Genomic DNA, 18,106 nt, shown 5'->3' on the forward strand with positions numbered 1-18,106 from the left:
GAAGTCTAAACACATATATAAGTCTCTGAGGTATTCCCTTTGTGTTTTGATTCCTACAGGAGAATTTTGAATCTCAGAACACATGTGTTAGGTTCCAGACCTAGAACCTGAACAAGATGACATAGGAATGTAGCTCATAGAATATTTTTAATTTCACTTTAGTTGTGTTTATAAAACAGAGAGGTTTACTTGTACTAACTAGCTCACTAGGTTTTTATCATCTAGAAAGGCTACAATATTATGAAGGCTTTTGATTATTTCAAAAGAAAAAAAATTACAAAGAGTAAACCTCACTTTGCATTCAATAATTGTAAAATAATTTAAATGTATGTTTTAATTTCATGTCGTGGGAAATATTTTTAAAGTAATACTCAAGCTGAGTTTCTAGAATGAATTTTTTAACCAAATTGTTTTTTTATTGAAATACAGTCGTCCCTCCTTATCTGAAGTGGGTACGTTCCAAGACCCCCAGGGGATGCCTGAAACTGCAGAGAGTGGCTAACCCTGTACAGACTGTTTTTCCCTGTACACACACACCTGTGATAAAATTTAATGCCTTTCCCATCCTGTGCACTTACCGCTCACTGTGGCTGTAACTGTTGCACTTTGAGGGGTGACAGCAAAACTAGCACAGATTTCTTTTTCCTTCTTCACAATTTCAGGGATAGAAGATTCGTTCTTACCATAGATCTTAGCCATCTCAGCATACGATTTTTTTTTCTTTCTTTATTAAGAACATTTTCATTTAAAGGAAGCACATCATGGCTTCTCTTGAGCATATCCAAATTGCCGGCATCGCTACTCTTGCCCTTCGGGGCCATTAGTAAGTAAATAAGGGTGACTAGAACACCCCTCACTGCGGTACCTCGGCAATCAATCTGCTCGCCAGGATGGCTCCGAAGTGACTAACGGTGGGTAGCGTGCGCAGCGTGGAGATGCTGGGCAAGGAATGATTCACGTCCTGGGTGGGACTGAGCAGGACTTCGTCACACCACCCAGAACAGTATGAAATTTTAAAACGTGAAATGTTTATTTCTGGAATTTTCCATTTAATATTGTTGGGCTGCAGTTGACCACGGATAACTGAAAACATGGAAAGTGAAACCTCGGATAAGGGAGACTACTATAATCTCATTAAGATACTTTCCTTAATATGTTTTTATGTGAAGTATTCATTCATTGATTGTTGAACCTGTGAAATGTTCTAAGAAAACTGTTTATACAAAGACAATACTTTGAAAAATGTTTAAACGTTTAATTCTGGGCTGTATTTCCTTTCTTTCATTAATTGGCATAAAGAGAAATGCCTTTCACATTTTCACTTGAGTACATATGGATATATTACTACCTATTCTTTCATTTAAAAAAGGAAAAAACCCAAGAGCTACCTCCTATTCACCGTCTCTATCAGTTATATATGTCAAAATATTTCCTAGAACAGTTTTCTTAATTCCGATAGTGCTGAATGGAACCAGTATTTTAAATAAAAGTGGGAGTAGACCAAAAGTTAAATTTTTAATTCACTAGCTTGGGAACACTAACACATAACTCTTCTCAGAGTAATACAAGTGAGGGACTTGTCTAGAATTTGTTAAATAAAACTTTAAAACATCCTACTCATGTTGTAGAGTGGGGCAGATTGAGAGATGAGGGTGACAGACGGATAATAGTGAAAACAGGAAAAGGAAAACAAGGAAAGAAAGTGAAGAATAAAAGGAAAAGATGCAAGAGAAGTGAAAGGGAAAGAGAGAAACATGGAGACTGCTACCATTCATTCATTCATTCATTCATTTTACAAATATTTATTTTGTACCCAATGTGTCAGGCCCCAGGGATTTTAAGCAGAGAATCACACAAATCCTTGTGCTCTTCTGTTAGATAAGCCTGTCATCCCATCCACTGGACTAATGGAAAAGAGGATGGAACAAAATGAACTAGCATGGAGAGAATGAATGGACAGATATTAGCAGGGACATATAAAGATTAGACGCCTAAGGACAAGAGAGGTGGAGTCTTTACTTCTCCTCACTCCTGTTCATGGCACAGAACTACATCCATCTCTCCTCTTCCACACCTACAGAGCACCTATGATTTGTTTCTGGCATCTTCTCTGATCCTGTTCTGGATAATGACCTTCTTGGCATGCTGAGGGCCACACCATGCAACCATCCATCTCTCAGAAAACATGCTCATTCGTGTTCCATGTGCCAGGCAACGCAGTGGTAAATGAAAACTACCGTTGCCTTTTGAGTATTTTACAATCTAGTGGTGTGTGGCATCAAGTAAATGGGTAAATAAGGAGCCAGTGTGATAAATGCTGCTAAAAAAGACAAGTAAAAAGTCAGCGAAGTCTGAGGATTAGGTCAAGTGTCCTGAGGAAAGAGATGGCCACGTTGACATTTCCCTTGTTCACTCTTCCTTTTGAAAAATTCCACCAGAATAAACCTATTGTAGAAAAACCTTTAATTTGTTTCACAGTTCAGAAAATTTTTTCAATTTGCATTTGATTCAAAAGTTCACAAGTTAGTTAGATCTGTTGGGCCTGGTTTTTCACTGGTGGATTGCTTCAGGTAGAGTCCTGACTACACTTTAAAAACACATGTTAAAGTTCATCTCCACCCCACCCCCACCTCCGAAATTCATACCCATTTTTTAAAGTTTCCAAAAGAAAACACAGGATTTTTTGTCCTGCGTTTTTAACCATCCATTTTATACATAAATATGTATAGGCAGTACACTGTTTCAACTTAATATAAAACAGATGCCCTTAAAGCAATTTAACTAGTATGTGTTTAAAATATGTGTATATACACCAATTTATTTCCTGATTTGAAAGTGCAGTTTTATCAGACTTTTAGAGGAAAAATGCCAAATCATGATCAGTTGTAGTAGATTTCATGTAAAAGCTCTTTGGAGCAGCGGAATAGTCTCGGAGGACTGAGCGCTGTTTTGTACTTTGTGTTCTTTCACATAAACCAGATTTAGAGAAGTTTGTTATTGCTGCTTTTTCCTTTGGAGAAACTTTATAACAACAAACAAGGCAGCATCCATTTGTAGTCCCTGATTCATCTCAAGTCTGTAGCGGCCTCTTCTGCTTTCTTCTTGATGGATTTTGTTCTGTTTTGTCCTAAGTTTCCATGCCCAGCCTAACTGCTCCCCAAACTCCAGCTGCTCGTTCCATCTTGGCTTGGGTATGTCTAACAGGCTATTTCAGATTTAACGTAACGAAAGCTGAACCATTGGACTTCCTCCCGATTACATGCAACAAACCCGTTCCCATCAAGGTGTTCTTTTGAAAAAATGTGTACACCAGCTGAATAAACAGTTTCCTTTGATGTATGCACGGACGATAGAGGGGTGCCCATGGGATGTTTTCTGGTCAGGGATTGGTGTCTGTGCCGTGAGCACCTGAAGCTGCCATCGGGGCCTCTGTCCGGCCTTGGCTCAGGGCATCAGCTTCTGGTTGTGACCCCCGAGAACCGTCATGCTGTGTCGTGCCCGGCTGTGCCCTCTTGAGCTCCTCTCTGGACCTGTTGAACTGGCTGCAGTGGGCAGAGGCCATCCAGCCTCCTGCTGCCTCTGTCCTGCGTTGTGACTCGGGCCCCAAGGAGTTTGTCTCCTTGGCCACAGACCAGGGTGGTGTGATTTCTCTTTCTCTGCGAATTGTGCAAAACCGCATGGTGCAGCAGCCTCATCAGCTTAGCGAATGGCAGTGATTTTCTTGTTCAGGCCTTCACTCCAGCATTTTCCTTGACTCTTTTCATTCCCCAGAAGCAGCCCTTCGAGCAAGCTGGGAGCCCATCAGTAAATCTGCTGGCACTGCCTTCCCTTCTCCCGCTGCTGCTCCCAGAAGCTGAGCCACCATCGTCGCTTGCCTGGGCTGTTGCACTGGCCTCCTGACTGTCTCCTCTCCTTCCCCCCTTGTCTGTCTACAACCTGTTCTCTACACAACAGCCAGAGTGACCCTTTCAAAATAGAAATCAGATCCATTCACTCCTTGGCTCAGAATCAACCCAATGGCTTTCCATCTCATTCAGAATAAAACGCGAACGTGGCTACAAGTTCCTATATGATCCAGCTACCTCTCTGATCTTACATCTCACCCTTCTTCTTACCGACTCTGCTTTGGCCACACTTGCCTTCCTTCCTGCTGTTACTCGGTACCCAAGGACGTCCCTACCTCAGGGCCTTGACTTGCTTTTTCTCCTGACCTGAATCTTCGTCACCTAGCTGTGCACGTGTTCATTCACACTGTTCCTTCAGGTGTCCCCTGAAATGTCACCTTCTTCTAAGGAGCTTTCCTGAGCGCTTTGGCCTCTGTCTCTTTACCTTATTTCTTGCTTAGCATTTATCCACATGTGACATTTTCTATCACTGAGTTTTATCTGCCTCTCCCACAAGAATGTACGCTCCATTAAGGGAGGAATTTTGTCTTTTTCTTCACCGCTCTATATCCAACACCTGTTCTGATTGGAAGTCCAGTGCTCCTTCCAGGATTCCGTGTGGCCTTCTTTCCTAGGTTTTAGGTTCCTGAGCACAGTAACTGCCTTTTTTATTTCTTTTGCCCCATCCCCCGTAGGATGCATGACCATGCCATCTCTTCAGTGAGGGGTTCCAGGCTCCGAGTAAATGCTCTGGCCTGACTGAATGACTTCCTGTGCTCGTGGTGGTCTGTCAGCACTTGCGTCACAAACACACTCAGGGTACATTTCACTCTTTGTAGGACGAAAAGACACGTTGCTGTTACTCATCAGATACACCGTGGCATTTGGAAATTGCAGACAGTCTGAGTGAAATGCCATGGCAGGAGTCTGGTTCTCAATGAACAGATTATTTGTGTCCAGAATTTTGAACACTTTATGTAACCATGTAACTTTGGGGGAGAGGATTAGGACTGAAACTCACAGGCCCTGTGTAAGCCTGACATGTTTTACAGGATGTTGGTATTTCTATACTTAACCACCCAACATGCTTAAGGAAAGTGGGTCCCAGGTATGGCGTTTTGCAAATGACAGAGCATCCATAGTTGGCTTGGGTCTTTCCAAAGCAAATACTACATTTTATTCTGAAAAGTTTTGTTCTCTTCCCTGTGAAGTTCCTTAGGTGACTCTGGTAATCCTGATTGTCCTCTTGTTTTCACAGGTGATCTGCAATTCGTTCACCATCTGTAATGCTGAGATGCAGGAAGTCGGCGTTGGCCTGTATCCTAGGTATGGCGGATGGTGTTTCGTTTACCGAAGAAACAACCTTAATTCTCACCCAGCTCCCCAGCCTTTTGGAGGTGGTTAGAAAGGCTATTGCAGCAGTTGTTTCAAGAGCCAGGCTTGAAACCTAATGATGAATTACAAGAAAACTGGAAAATGTTAAGTGTAAAGAAAACAATTGTGTAACCCCACATTATAGGCTGTGGTATCCACAAAGCGGCAGACCTCAGACCTAAATTCTTGTTCTCAGGAACTTTAGGGTAGAAGTTGGGGATTTTGGGTGCTCATAAAGTCAGGATGAGATTTGGTTATTCCCCCACCCTTGCCCTGAGCTGAGTGAAGCACATGATTATTGCACCAAACTCGCTGGACTGTACCATCCAGCGAGGGGTACATTTTGTCCTTTGGCTTAGCGTTCTCTGAGCCCCACTGCTCCGGGAGACAAGAAAACTGTCAGGGTTTGGCCTTCTGAAGTGGCCTCTCTGGCTGCCACACAAGTGACCTTTACCATCGAGTGACTCCACAGTCACTCCTAGTTTCATTTTGTTTTCATGCCATTAAAGTCCAAATACAACTATCGTCTTTCTTATAATTAATTGTGAATCTGAGAATTCAGTTTCTTTTCTTACTCCTCACAAGTATCATAAACTGCAGGTCTATTGGTATTTATCCCCAAAAAGCAGTAACATTGGATGAATGGCTCAGCACATGAGCTCTGATTTCAGATCACTTGGTTCAAATTCAGTCACCACTCAACCAGTCGTGTGTCCTTGGGCAAGTCACTTAACTTCCGTGTGTCAGTTTCTTCATCTATAAATGATCCTCATAAGATTATCATGATGATTAAATTTGACAAACACGTTCAGGTGCTAAGAAAGCACTTCCTACGTAGTCATTGCTCAGTTACAGTGATTCTAACTTATCAAATATGGTGGCAGCTTAAATCCATTGCCTTTTATCCCATGGTAATAACAGGACTGGGCCACAGCCCAGAATTTATCAGGATCTAGTTAGCAAGACCACCTGAGCTTTCTATTTAAGAGGAAGTACTCCTAATTATTCTGCAATGTAGCCGTGGATGTTCGAGCAGAGGTGGCAGCTCCCCCGAAGGAGCTGAGCAAATGAGATCCTGTGTGCGAAAGGTCAGTGGTGTCTCGGCCACAGCGATTGCTCAGCGATGATTTCTTCACAAGTGAGTGAGATTTTTTTTCCCCCAGCTTCATGTTGGGTTGCCTTACTGCCTGGCATCTAATAAGATAACTACCTTCCCACACCGACCCCCAAAATGGACTCAGGAAATTTTTTATGAACAACGTCCCCAATTAGCCTCCATCTTGGGGAACATTTCAGTTCATCTGAAGTGGGCTAGTGACATTTGTGTGAATACCCCCAGCGGATTCAATCCCTGGTGCGCTGTAAGCCTGAGCGGTGCCGCTCCCCCCAAGCTGAGTGTCTTTTGCCCATTGTATTCATTAAATTTAGATGTTTGACTATGCCTGCTGAGCCATGATGCTCTCTCTCTTCTTGTTCTTTCCTCCAGCATGTCTTTGCTCAATCACAGCTGTGACCCCAACTGTTCGATTGTGTTCAACGGGCCCCACCTCTTACTGCGTGCAGTCCGAGATATCGAGGCCGGGGAGGAGGTAAGGGACCCATGTTTCCCACTCCTTTTCCATCAAAGACCCTCTCAGCACGGCCCTTCCCTAAAATTAGTTGTTCCCCAGGGACAGCTTTTCGTTGTCCTTCTGCCAAGGAGATTATACATAATACCTCTACACAGCGACTGATTGACCCATCATTACTTCTCCCAGGTTATCAATGGGCTTTTTCTTTTAATCACCATTTTTCTGGATGATGACAGTTCCTATTGTATGTGTATGAGAGAGGTGTGTGTGTGTGTGACAGAATGTATGTGTTTTGTGTACATGACAGTTCAGTGACCTCTAACATTTCTGCAAGTGGTCACGCTTCTATGGGCAGGGAGGGCAGGCCAGCTTGTGAATGAGATCCCAAGGCTACTGATCACATTTTGAAGGTGACTCGTATTTACCTTTTTATTAAGAAAGCAAACAAGCTTTATTTTTTTGGGTTGTCAGTGCACCTTTACAAACCTGTCAGCATTTCTGGGTGATTCTTCAAGCAGACGTGTAAAGGGAATAGAGGGCAGAGAGCATGACCTCCAGCAGTGACGTGGCCTTGACCTTTCCAGGTTTGCATACTGCCAAGCCAGCCTCATTTGATGAGGAACCTTCTCAGAAGTCAAAGGTCTCACAGGGCAGCTGCAGGTGGGCTGCTCCAAAGCTGCTGACCCCGAGCCTGCACAGCGTTTGCACAATGACTACCCTGAATTCTGGGTGACAGATTTTACACTTCTTAGAACCTAGTTGCCTTCTACCTTCCACTTTGCTAAAGTGGATATTTTTTGCAATGAAACAGAGTATCATAAGCTTTTATTGCATTTATGCAGCACTCAGCCAATAAAACCTAAACTCAGAGCTACCATATTTTTATGTAGAGAAGGATTTGGCATGGATAAGACTCTCTCCAAACTGATTTTCAACTGAATAAGCTATCACTTGTACAGCCACTTACTGAATTTCCAGTTTTCAGGACTAGGTACACGGGATATCTGTCACTAATATTGGGGAACTTCAATTTTTTTTTTTTCTGGGGGCATATGTGACTTCAAGGCCGTAGGTGACTTCAAAGGGAACCACTATCCACCGTCAGTAGCATTCGTTTGGGAGCTGAGGGTTGGCTGCTGCTGTCGTGAATGATCATGATGAGGGTGATGCTGATGACAATATTTTATTAAATTAAAAAAAAAACAAGTAACGTGATAAGCCAACAGGAAAACTATTAGAAACAACTGGAGTTTTCAGAAACAACAAAGAAATTGTCTTAAGTCTTATGTTCTAGGCTTGGCTCGATGCGATTCTCCTTGGTGATTTTCATTTAGTTGAAAATACACCTTGTCTTTTGGTGCTTATTTCACTTTTTCACATCCTTCTCTTTCCATCTCTGGAGCAACAAACAAACCCTTCCTCTCTCCTGACACGAAATAGTTCCGCCCGGCAACAGGCCCTACAGATGCTGGCGTTTTCCCCGACGGTACTTGTCAAAGCAACTTCTCGGCAAAGAGAGGATTCTCCCTCTCAGTCCTTCTCCTACAAGCTTGTTCAGAAAATAGTTTTTCCCCCACATATTGCATGTGTGATGGTGAGTGGCACTTTCTCTGCTCCGTTGTCCCCTCTCCCTCTGCCCCCCGTTTTTACCTGTCTTAATGTTATCCACCCCTCAGGGCCTCTCAAACACCATCTCTTCTGTACAGCTTTTCCTGGTTTTCTAGAGTTAAGGAATCTCTTTCTCTCTGAGCGCTCCCTGATCTTGATAGTTCATATTCCGATGGCATTTATCCGGGCTCTTTTGCTGACTTCTCTGTTCAGCTACGAGTTGCCTGAGGACAGGCAGGTGTGTCTGACTTCTGAGTCTCCTTTAACACCAAGCACTGTACGTGCACCCAGGAGGCGTTCCATAACCACTTGCTGAACTGACTTCCTCTTAAATTGAGTGTACTGGCCAGCAGTGATTCACCTTGGGGGCGCTGCTGGCATTCTGGATGGAACAGCTGTTCCTTGTGTAGGACTCACTTCACTGGTGATCCTAGTCCCTGCTCATTCAATGCGTGCAGCCACCCCCAACACCTAAAATGATCCTGCACAGTTCAAACCAGCCCCTCGGGGCAGAGGGACTGGAGAGGGGGAGCCGTGACCAAAGGCTTTTGAGGTTGAATAAGGGTGTAATTCCTTCGTATCATGTACACATTTGCTTTAGTTCAATTGGGTAAGGAAGTAAGTTTAGAAATTTGGGCTATTTCACAGCATCAACTTTGCATTTTAGCTTTATTGCTCATGAGGGCACCTCCAGTTTTAATATGTGCTATTTGGGATGGAAGTACCAGAACGCAGCCTCCGTGAGGGAAGACTCCACCGTGCTTATAATATCGTAGATCTGTATTTGTTGGGTGAATGAGTCTTGCTCAGGACAAACCAGAGGTGGAATAGACTCTGCCTCCAATTTGAAACTACCAACGATCCTCAGGTGTGTCCTGTGGGCCCTGGAAAGAAAGTCACATGAAAGCCAGCCCATCGCCAGGGTAAGATGGGGACATTTCAAACCTTAGACAACGAGAGCTGGAAAAATTGCATGGGGTTCCACGATAACAGAAGTCACCATGGAAATTTCCTACCCTTTGTTTCTCTTCACGAGCACCCTTTGGACCACTTTTGGACCATTTCCCTTTAAACCAGTACCATTTATAATACTTTGCTATTTACGGATTTTCATTGTAATACTGAATTGTTGCATATGTTGTGAGTTTGTTTTGCTTTGTTGTTGATGGTGGTTTTTTGGGTGTTTTTTTTCTTCCTTTTTTTGGTTTTGGGTTTCTTGTCTGCTCCTACAGAGAGATGTTTATATTATGTTTTAAGTCATGGCTCACATGCTGGGTTGCTGATAGCTGCCTCTTCAGAGTTTTGCTAAGCTACAAAATGTATATTGTCATCTCACAGTCTCCAAAAACATAAATCAAGGAAGAAAGCTGGACAGTCCAGGCCACCCTCATGAGAATTCCTGGGAGGAAGAGGTCATAGCAGTTACAAACAATGCCACTGGCTGCCAGCGTTCTTTGGAGCCATATCAGTTGGGAGAAATGTGATTTGCATAAATTGAGCTTATCTGTAGCCCTAATGTCAGCTTTAATCTAGTGTTTGGGGATTAGGGAGTCTGTTTCTCTTCTCAGCCATCTTCACTGATTTGCTAAGTCATTTAACAAACTCACTGCACCCTCACTGCAGTCCTGTACTGAGGTGGACATTGGGAATACAAAGGTGAGAAAGACTCAGCCTTGCCTTCGGAGTTCAAGGTATCACTGAGGAAACTGACACAGAACAGAAAACAGTAACAGAATATGAGAAGTACAATATATGAATGTGCACGGGCTTTTGGAAGCTCAGAGCAGGGACAGCCAGGCAGTGGGAAGGGGTAAAGGTGAGGTGGGCTGGGAGTGCTCAAAGAAGGTTCCAGAGAAGTGACTCCCAGACTCTTAAAGCACCCATAGAGGTAATGTTGGCGAGGGTGGGGAAGGCATGCCAGACAAAGACACCGAGGCCAGAGATGGAATGGTGGCTGCAAGGAGCAGGAAGTGGTTCACAGCAGTAGAGGAATTCAGATGTGACCAGCAGATGAGGGAATGTGCAGAGACCTGACCCAGAACTCGGTTCCTCTGAAGTTTCCGTAACAGTGCCTGCTGCACAGGGGCACTCGGTAAAGACGTGTGGAAGGGACGGGGTCAGGCCTTGGGAATGTGAGTGAAGGGTTTAATCGGAGAAACTGCGTGATCAGGGTTTCTGTGTGTAGGCAAGGTCGGGAGGAGAGTCAGGCTGATGCAGTAATCCAGGCCCGAAGCGATGATGGCGGAATTCAGCGGGGAATTCAGGTAGTGGCTTGTGATGGGGCATCTGAAGGGTCTAGAATTTAGAAGCTAAAATTAGCAGGATTTGATAATTGACTGGCTATGAGCATGTAACAGAGAAAAGAAACAAGAATAACACTCGGATTTGACTTTTAAAAGAAAGGAGATTTTTTTCAGTCTTTTTTCAGTTCAGAGCCAGTATTAGTATAAAAAATTCATAATTGTGACAAGTAATTCCAGAAATGAAAACAAAATCTATCTTTAATTTGGTCTTATTAGCCACTCAGTTGTACATAATTAAAAGATGGGCTTCATGGAGAAAGGGTTCATTTTGCCTTGAGATTTTCAAGTAAGCAGTATATTCAATATCCAGCAAATATCTTTCATGATATTACTCCTATGTTGGGAATGATTTATTGCATTTTCCATAAGAGCTGTACTGAAATGGCAAAGCAGTGGTCAGTGGCATTAATATTTTAATGCGATTTTGTTCTATTCCATTAAAGCATCCACTGATCAATGGCAGAGTTTCATATATACGTTCCCGCTAAATGAGCCCTACATTTTGTGAGCAGATTCTCTATTAAAGTTGGTGAATCAGTGAGTCTTTAATAAAGGTTTTCATCTTTCGATGATAAAATGATTCAGCTGTCATTACCAGTTAGTAATCTGGCTATGCCTTTTTTTCCCCCAAGAAATATGAACAAAGATGTTTTTGCTACTGAGAGCTTCAGCTTTTGATACATTGTATTTTGGGAACTTCAATGTCATGAAACAAAAAGGAGGATGGGGCAGTCTTCATTGGAAGAGGTGTAGCCGAGCCAGGCTTCAAAGAGAGAGTTCTGAATAAGCCAAGAGTGGAGGCAGGGCACTGGCTAGTTAAGGCAGAGATGCATGGTACACATGGCATCGTGTGCATTTTGTTTTGAGGGTGAAGCAATGTGAATAATTGTGGCAGAGTATAGGGTGGACAGAGGGGTGTTGAGACCAAAAAGGGAGGCAGCGAGGCAGCAAAGCAAATGGAGATCCTTTTGCCTTTATCCCATAGGCAGTGAGAAACCATCAGAATCTTCATGTGGAGAAATGACACAATGATATGTGAGCTGTAGCAAGAGCTCTCTCAAAGCAGTTTAGAAGATGAAAGGTAGACTGCAGGCAGCAGGGAGGCCCGTTAGAAAGCCATTGCTTAGTTCAGGTAATGGTGACAAGCAGTTACAGCACGGCGAGGGAGGCTGCAAGAGTCTGTTTATTGGGGTTAAATGAAATCACTAGTCTCCTGTTTCCCATTCACGCCTGGCATGATCACTCATGAGTTAAGTCTTGGGTTAGGCAAGCGTGTTTCTCTAGTGTGGCAGCCCCAGATTCACTGGCTTCACATTACATGGGCAGTAATCACCCAATAATTACTGCCAATGGATCTGATCTGCTCGCTGGGGCTGGTGACTAAGAGCCATTGGGCTGGGTTGAGAATTAGGGTCCTAGATTTAACCCAAGAGGGAACATAGATCAGCTCATTTTACCACGAAGGTCCCGAGAGCCTGATAATAGAAAATCAGTGTATATGCTGCCCCAAGCTTACTAGTAGGCTGTTATAAAAAGTGTACTTAGATATTGGTTGTTTGCGATTTGGAATGTAGTGTTCTTTATACACAAGAGGAACTTGCCTGATATGGTGGCCCTCTGCACCTCAGACGCGGCCCTGGCTGCAGATCCTGAAGCAAAAGAAAGACTTAGGGTGGTAAAAAGTAGCTGTGGTCTCAGCTGAAGGAGCCCATTTGTCACAGCACGTTGCTTAGCACGGGCTTGAGTATCTCAGGTTTAGTGGTGCTGCAGCAGCTCGTTTAGAAACTAGTCTCCCCTACAGCCCCCCAGAAGTATGAGAAGAGCTGTGTTATTATAAGAAGAGTCTCAGCCTTAATCAGAGGTGTGGGTGCAAACCAGAGATAGATCCAAGGCTTCGGCTGGTTTTCACCGTCTCGTGCCTCCTCTCTAGGTGGGTGCCCAGCACATAGTAATGTCATTGTCAGCATTTCTTAAGGGTGAGTCCTCTTGTGTCTGTGTGTGGAGCAGCATGTTATGGTTGCCTACACGTGAAGGATCTGGAGAGCCCCCTAGCTAGATGAGGCGGTGCCTTCCGTTGCCCTGGTGATGGCGGTGCTGGATTTGACAACTCTGGCCAGACCAAGCCTTCTTCCCCACTGACTGCTTTCATGAAGCTCTCCCGAAGCTGCATTTTCTGTCAAAGAAGATGGCTTCCTCTGCCTGGCCATGCCTTCAAACAAGTAAAGTCATGCTATGTGGCCCTGAGATGCTTTTTTTTAAGCCTAAGAAAAAACACATGGAGTTTTTCGCTCTAGGGAGATTTTGTCATCTCCCTCAGTGGGTAAAATCCTGCTTTCTTCCTCTCCTATAATATCCCCTTCTTCTCCTACTGCCTATACCCCCATAATTACTTCCTACATGTAAAAGCAAATAAAGAAGTCATTTATACAGTACATCACAACCGATATATGTTACAGAATGAGGAAAACTAGAGAAGGGAAAGGGAGTTAGGGCTGGGGTGGAAAAATGTTATTTTAAATAAGGTCGTCAGATTAGACCTCAGTAAGAAAGTGAGATTTGATGGAAACTCCGAGGAAATAAGGGAGGCCACCTTGGCAGATCTGGGGGAAGGACCGAGGAAGCATCCAGGGCACAGGCCTTGAGGTGGGGTGTGGGCGAACACAGGAGGAGGCCAGGCTGGCTGGGCAGAGAGGGGATGAGCTCAGAGAGGGAGCTGGGCTGGGCGACGTGAAGCCACTGCTGCTCTTACTACCCGTTATGAAGCACAATTTCTTTTCCTAATCCACTGCAGACTAATATTTTTGTGAAATTTAATGAATGGATTACTAGAAATGACATTTAAAAAAACGACGAAAGTGAAATCCCACTGTTTTATTATTACAGTCCGAGAAAGTTTGTCATATCAAGTCACTATAAAGTTTCTAAATGTCAGATTTTCATTTCTTTACTTATTTCCTAGTAGACTAGTAGCCTGAGGGGCTGGCAGCTGCCCGGGAACCCCACTTTGAGTCGTGGGAATCCGTGGTTAGGACGTGAACTTCACTCTAAGCAATGGGGAGCTGTGGGAGCATCCCAAACAGTGGGAAGATCTGCTCCAGCTTCCATTTTCTGAGCATCCTCCAGAGGATGGAGAGCAAGGGCTCAGGGAGAAGCAGGGAGACCCGTTGTGACACTTGCATTTTACAGGCAACAGATGATAATGGCTGAGAGCAGGATGGTAGCATCAGAAAAGGTAGAAAGCACTTGGTTCGGGATGTGTTTTTAAGGTTGAGTGCACAGAATTTCCTGGTGGATTGGATGGGGGATGTGAAAGAGAGAGAAGTCAAGGACCACTCTGAGGTTTCAGGTAGGATAACAGGAGATGAATCACTACCAACTGAGATTGGGAAGGCTCCAACTGAGGTGGAGTAGGCTGGGAGGAAATCAGGAATTTGATTTTGTGCATTTTCAATTAGACTTTCAGTACTAGGAGACCTAGTCAAGTGAGAAATGTGTAAACCTCATGATGTTACCCAAAGACATGTATCTTGAAGTGGAATCTTAGGGCTGGAGAGAAACCTGAAGGGTCCCTGAAGTGTGCCCTCTGACCTATGACCTTTCACCATCCAAGGCAGGCTGTAGTTACTGTATTTGAAAGGGTCCAAGGAAGTCAATTTAAGAGCCTCCATTCGTGATTGCATTCTGACATTAAATTCTCCATCTTTGGAAATTATTTCAAATAATTTGAAATAATTATTTTTTGTTTTTCTGTTGTAATCGAGTTGCAAGTAAGAGAACAGTCTCCTAATTATAAAGATACCGAATCTGGTTGACCCTAAATTCCACGAGGCATCTATAAAATCGATTAGGATTTAAGAGCAATCTGGCCATATCATCTGCCACCCATTTGGTTGCCAGGATTATTTTGGCTTCTCTGATTACCAATGGTTATAGATTTTATTACCAAACCTTAGTAACATCGAACCTGTAACAGCTCTCGATACTTTACCGTCTAGTGAATAAAAGGTAAGGTGTAAGTGTCTAGAGCTAGTGAGCCCAGTTCTCTAAATATATTATACATATGTGCTCACCAAGCAACAAAGACTGGAAGGTCATGGATTAAAAATTTTACGTGTGATTATTTGGGTGAAGACCCCGTGAGCAGTGTCTTCTCTGTCATGAGTTTTGGTGTGTATAAAACATGTTTCACTTTAATCATTAGCAATAGTAATAGCCATTTGTTACACGTGGTCCTGCTTCTCTCTGGCCCCACAGCTCACCATCTGCTACCTGGACATGCTGATGACCAGTGACGAGCGCCAGAAGCAGCTGCGGGACCAGTACTGCTTTGAATGTGACTGTTTCCGATGCCAAACCCAGGACAAGGTACGTTGTGTGGAACCAGCTTGAACCGCCTCCCAGGTACTATCCCAATGATCTTTCATAGAACTCTGTTTTTATTTCATCCATCCAAAAGTAGGTGACTCTCAGTGCACAGCAGGAAGCAGAAGTAATTCAATAATGCATAGTGCTGCAGGTATTTTTTTGGCTGGAACTTCTGTCACCAACCAAGCACTAAAAGGTTTAGTCTCAGGTGAGGTTTCATGGAGCTTGGAGTCTAGAGGGGCTGTAGGCATTAAACATGTAATTCAAAGGACGTGGAAGGCCAGAGTGCTGTTAGAGCACGTAATAAGGGGGTTAAGTGACATTGTCATTGGTTGACAGCTATTGCTCAGTGATAAACATACCAAGTTGTATCTAGTTTTTTCATTTCCTTAAAATTTTTTCTGTAAGCCTTTTGGCTTCAACACTTTTATCAGATAGCAATCACTTCTCTAGCAACTTTTATTCTCTGAGAAAGAAAGAAGAGCCAAAGTAAATGTCATAAAGATAATGAATGAGCTTTTCTCATATTACTCATGCTTTCCTCACACCGAACCTGTTTACTTTTAGTGCGCACACAATCAGGTTATCTGATGGAGTCTTACTTTTGTAGAGTGTTTTACATTTGTTGGAATTCTTTTGTGATCATTATCTCATTTGAACTCAATAATTATCAATGAGGAAACAACTTAGGTTCAGAGAGACACTTCTGGGATAGGAAGAAGGAAAAAGTGGCAGAACCAAGTCCCACACCCAGACCTTTTGACTAAATCTAGTGCTTCTTCCACTATATCACAGCTACCTGTGACCTCTGGTGCCAACATTGTAGAGAGAGGTTATTAGTTTCACTGCATGAAGAAGGACCATGAGCTAGTTCCAATGGTGTAGGAATCAGTGAACATTAGTTTTGCATTAAAGTAACTTTTAGAAATAGGTGAATTAAATGGGAAAAGTTAGATCCACTGCTAACAGCTTTGCAAGATTCAACCAGTCTACTTTAGTGTCAGCCTTTTGCCACTCACAAGCATAACAGGAATGAAAGGGGATCCCCTGGGGTTTTTCCGCAGACTCTAATCTGGAATGGCAGGCAGCAAGCTAGCTTTCCACCCACATCCTTGTTTGGGACTTGGAAGGCTTTAGGATGTAGTGCCTCTTACATGACATCATTATGGCAGACCCTCAAAAATTTTGTGAATAAGTGCTTATATTTTATTAAAATTGGGGTCATGTTCACTTTTGCTTTATTGTTATAGCTGAAATCTGGCTAGCATATCTATTAGCAAATAACAGATAACCCTACTAAAACTGACTCTAGTAGGTGCAGTGTGTTTCTCATGAATCCTGGAGAAGCAGTCCAAGACGGGAACTATTTCTCATAGATCTCATAACACAGCCAGAATCCTTCTGTCTTCTCTCTGACCCATCCCTGGCATGTGCTTTTGTCCTCATGGTCCCAGGATGATGGCTGCCCACCCCCACTCGGTGTGTCCAAGCTCTAGACATGACAAGAAAAGGTAATAAAAAGCAGAGCAGAGGGAAACCCTCCTAGGGATGTGTACCTACATCTTGTTGTTCCACACTGTCACATGACCCCCTTTGGCTGTGAAAGAGGTGAGGAAACTGCCGTTCAGCTTTTCAGCCTTTGTATTGGAGGAAGACGAGGGAGAAGAAGGTTGTAAATGGCTTTTGGTTAGGTGATCTGGTGTCCACCCTATCCATTGAAGCCATTATTTTCCTCCTTTGAGCTAAAAGTTTGTTTAATATTTTATTAGGATTCTTCAGAGAAAGAGAACCAACAGGATGTGTGATGTGTGTGTGTATACAGCCTTATTACCATATATATATGTACACATATATATACATATATACATACATACATATATATATATATATATGTATATGGAGAGAGAGAGAGAGAGAAATTGATTTATTATAAGGATTTGTTTCATGTGATTGTGGGGGCCAAGAAGTCCCAAATCTGCGGTCAATAAACGGGGGACCCGGGAGAGTTAATGGTGCGGTTCCAGTCTGACCCGGGAAAAGCCAGTGTTTCAATCTGAGTCTGAAGGCGGGAAAACAGCGATGTCCCAGCTGGAAGGCAGTTAGGCAGGAGGAGTTCCCTGTCACTTGTGGGAGTGTCAGCCTGTTGTTCTATTCAGGCCTTTCACTGACTGGGTGAGGCCCACCACTGGGGAGGGTAATCAGCTTTACTCCGTCTACTGATTTGAATGTTAATCTCGTCCAGAAGCACCTTCACACACATACCCAGAATAATGTGGAAGCAAGTATTTGGGCTCCCTGTGTCCCAGTCAAATTGACACATAACATTAATCACAAATACCGTGTTAGAGATAGGCCAAATGGTATAATCAAAAAGTACTTGAGTACTCTGATAGATTCTAGTCATTCAGTACCTAACAAACTGAGTGGTCTTGGGCAAGTCATTCAGCCTTTTTGATTTGTTACGTCATCTGTAATACAAGGGACTCATACAACTCAGTAGCAAAAAAAAAAAAAAAAATCTGATTCTGAGTAGATATTTTACCAAAGAAGACGTACAGATGGCCAACAGGTACATGAAAAGATGCTCAACATCACTAATTATCACAGAAATGCAAACCAAAACTACCATGAGGTATCACCTCACACCTGTTAGCAGGGCTATTATCAAAAAGATAAGAAGTAACAAGTGTTGGTGAGAATGTGGATAAAAGAGAACCCTCGTACACTGTTGGTGGGATTGCAAATTGGTGCAGCCACTATGGAAAATGTATGGAGGCTCCTCAAAAAATGAACAATAGAACTAACATATGATCCATCGATTCTACTTGTGGCTATTTATTGGAAGAAAATGACAACACTAACTTGAAAAGATATCTGCATTCCCGTGTTCATTGCAGCATTATTTACAATAGTGAAGACATGGAAGCAACATAAATGCTCATCGATGAATAAATGGATAAAGAAGATGTGACATACAGTTGACCCTCGAACAACATGGGGC

General features: G+C 43.2%; 1 protein-coding gene across 1 annotated transcript in view; it reads left to right on the forward strand.

Annotated features, from left to right (window-relative positions):
- Positions 1-18,106, forward strand: part of SMYD3 (SET and MYND domain containing 3) — a 548,999-nt gene that overhangs the window by 417,072 nt on the left and 113,821 nt on the right. Inside the window, exons 6-8 of the mRNA XM_033099342.1 lie at positions 5,143-5,210; positions 6,745-6,847; positions 14,995-15,105. Of these exons, the coding sequence (XP_032955233.1) occupies positions 5,143-5,210; positions 6,745-6,847; positions 14,995-15,105 (282 nt within the window). The remainder of the gene's footprint in view (positions 1-5,142; positions 5,211-6,744; positions 6,848-14,994; positions 15,106-18,106) is intronic.

This window comes from Rhinolophus ferrumequinum, chromosome 27, assembly GCF_004115265.2.
Source record: "Rhinolophus ferrumequinum isolate MPI-CBG mRhiFer1 chromosome 27, mRhiFer1_v1.p, whole genome shotgun sequence".
Lineage (NCBI taxonomy): Eukaryota > Metazoa > Chordata > Mammalia > Chiroptera > Rhinolophidae > Rhinolophus > Rhinolophus ferrumequinum.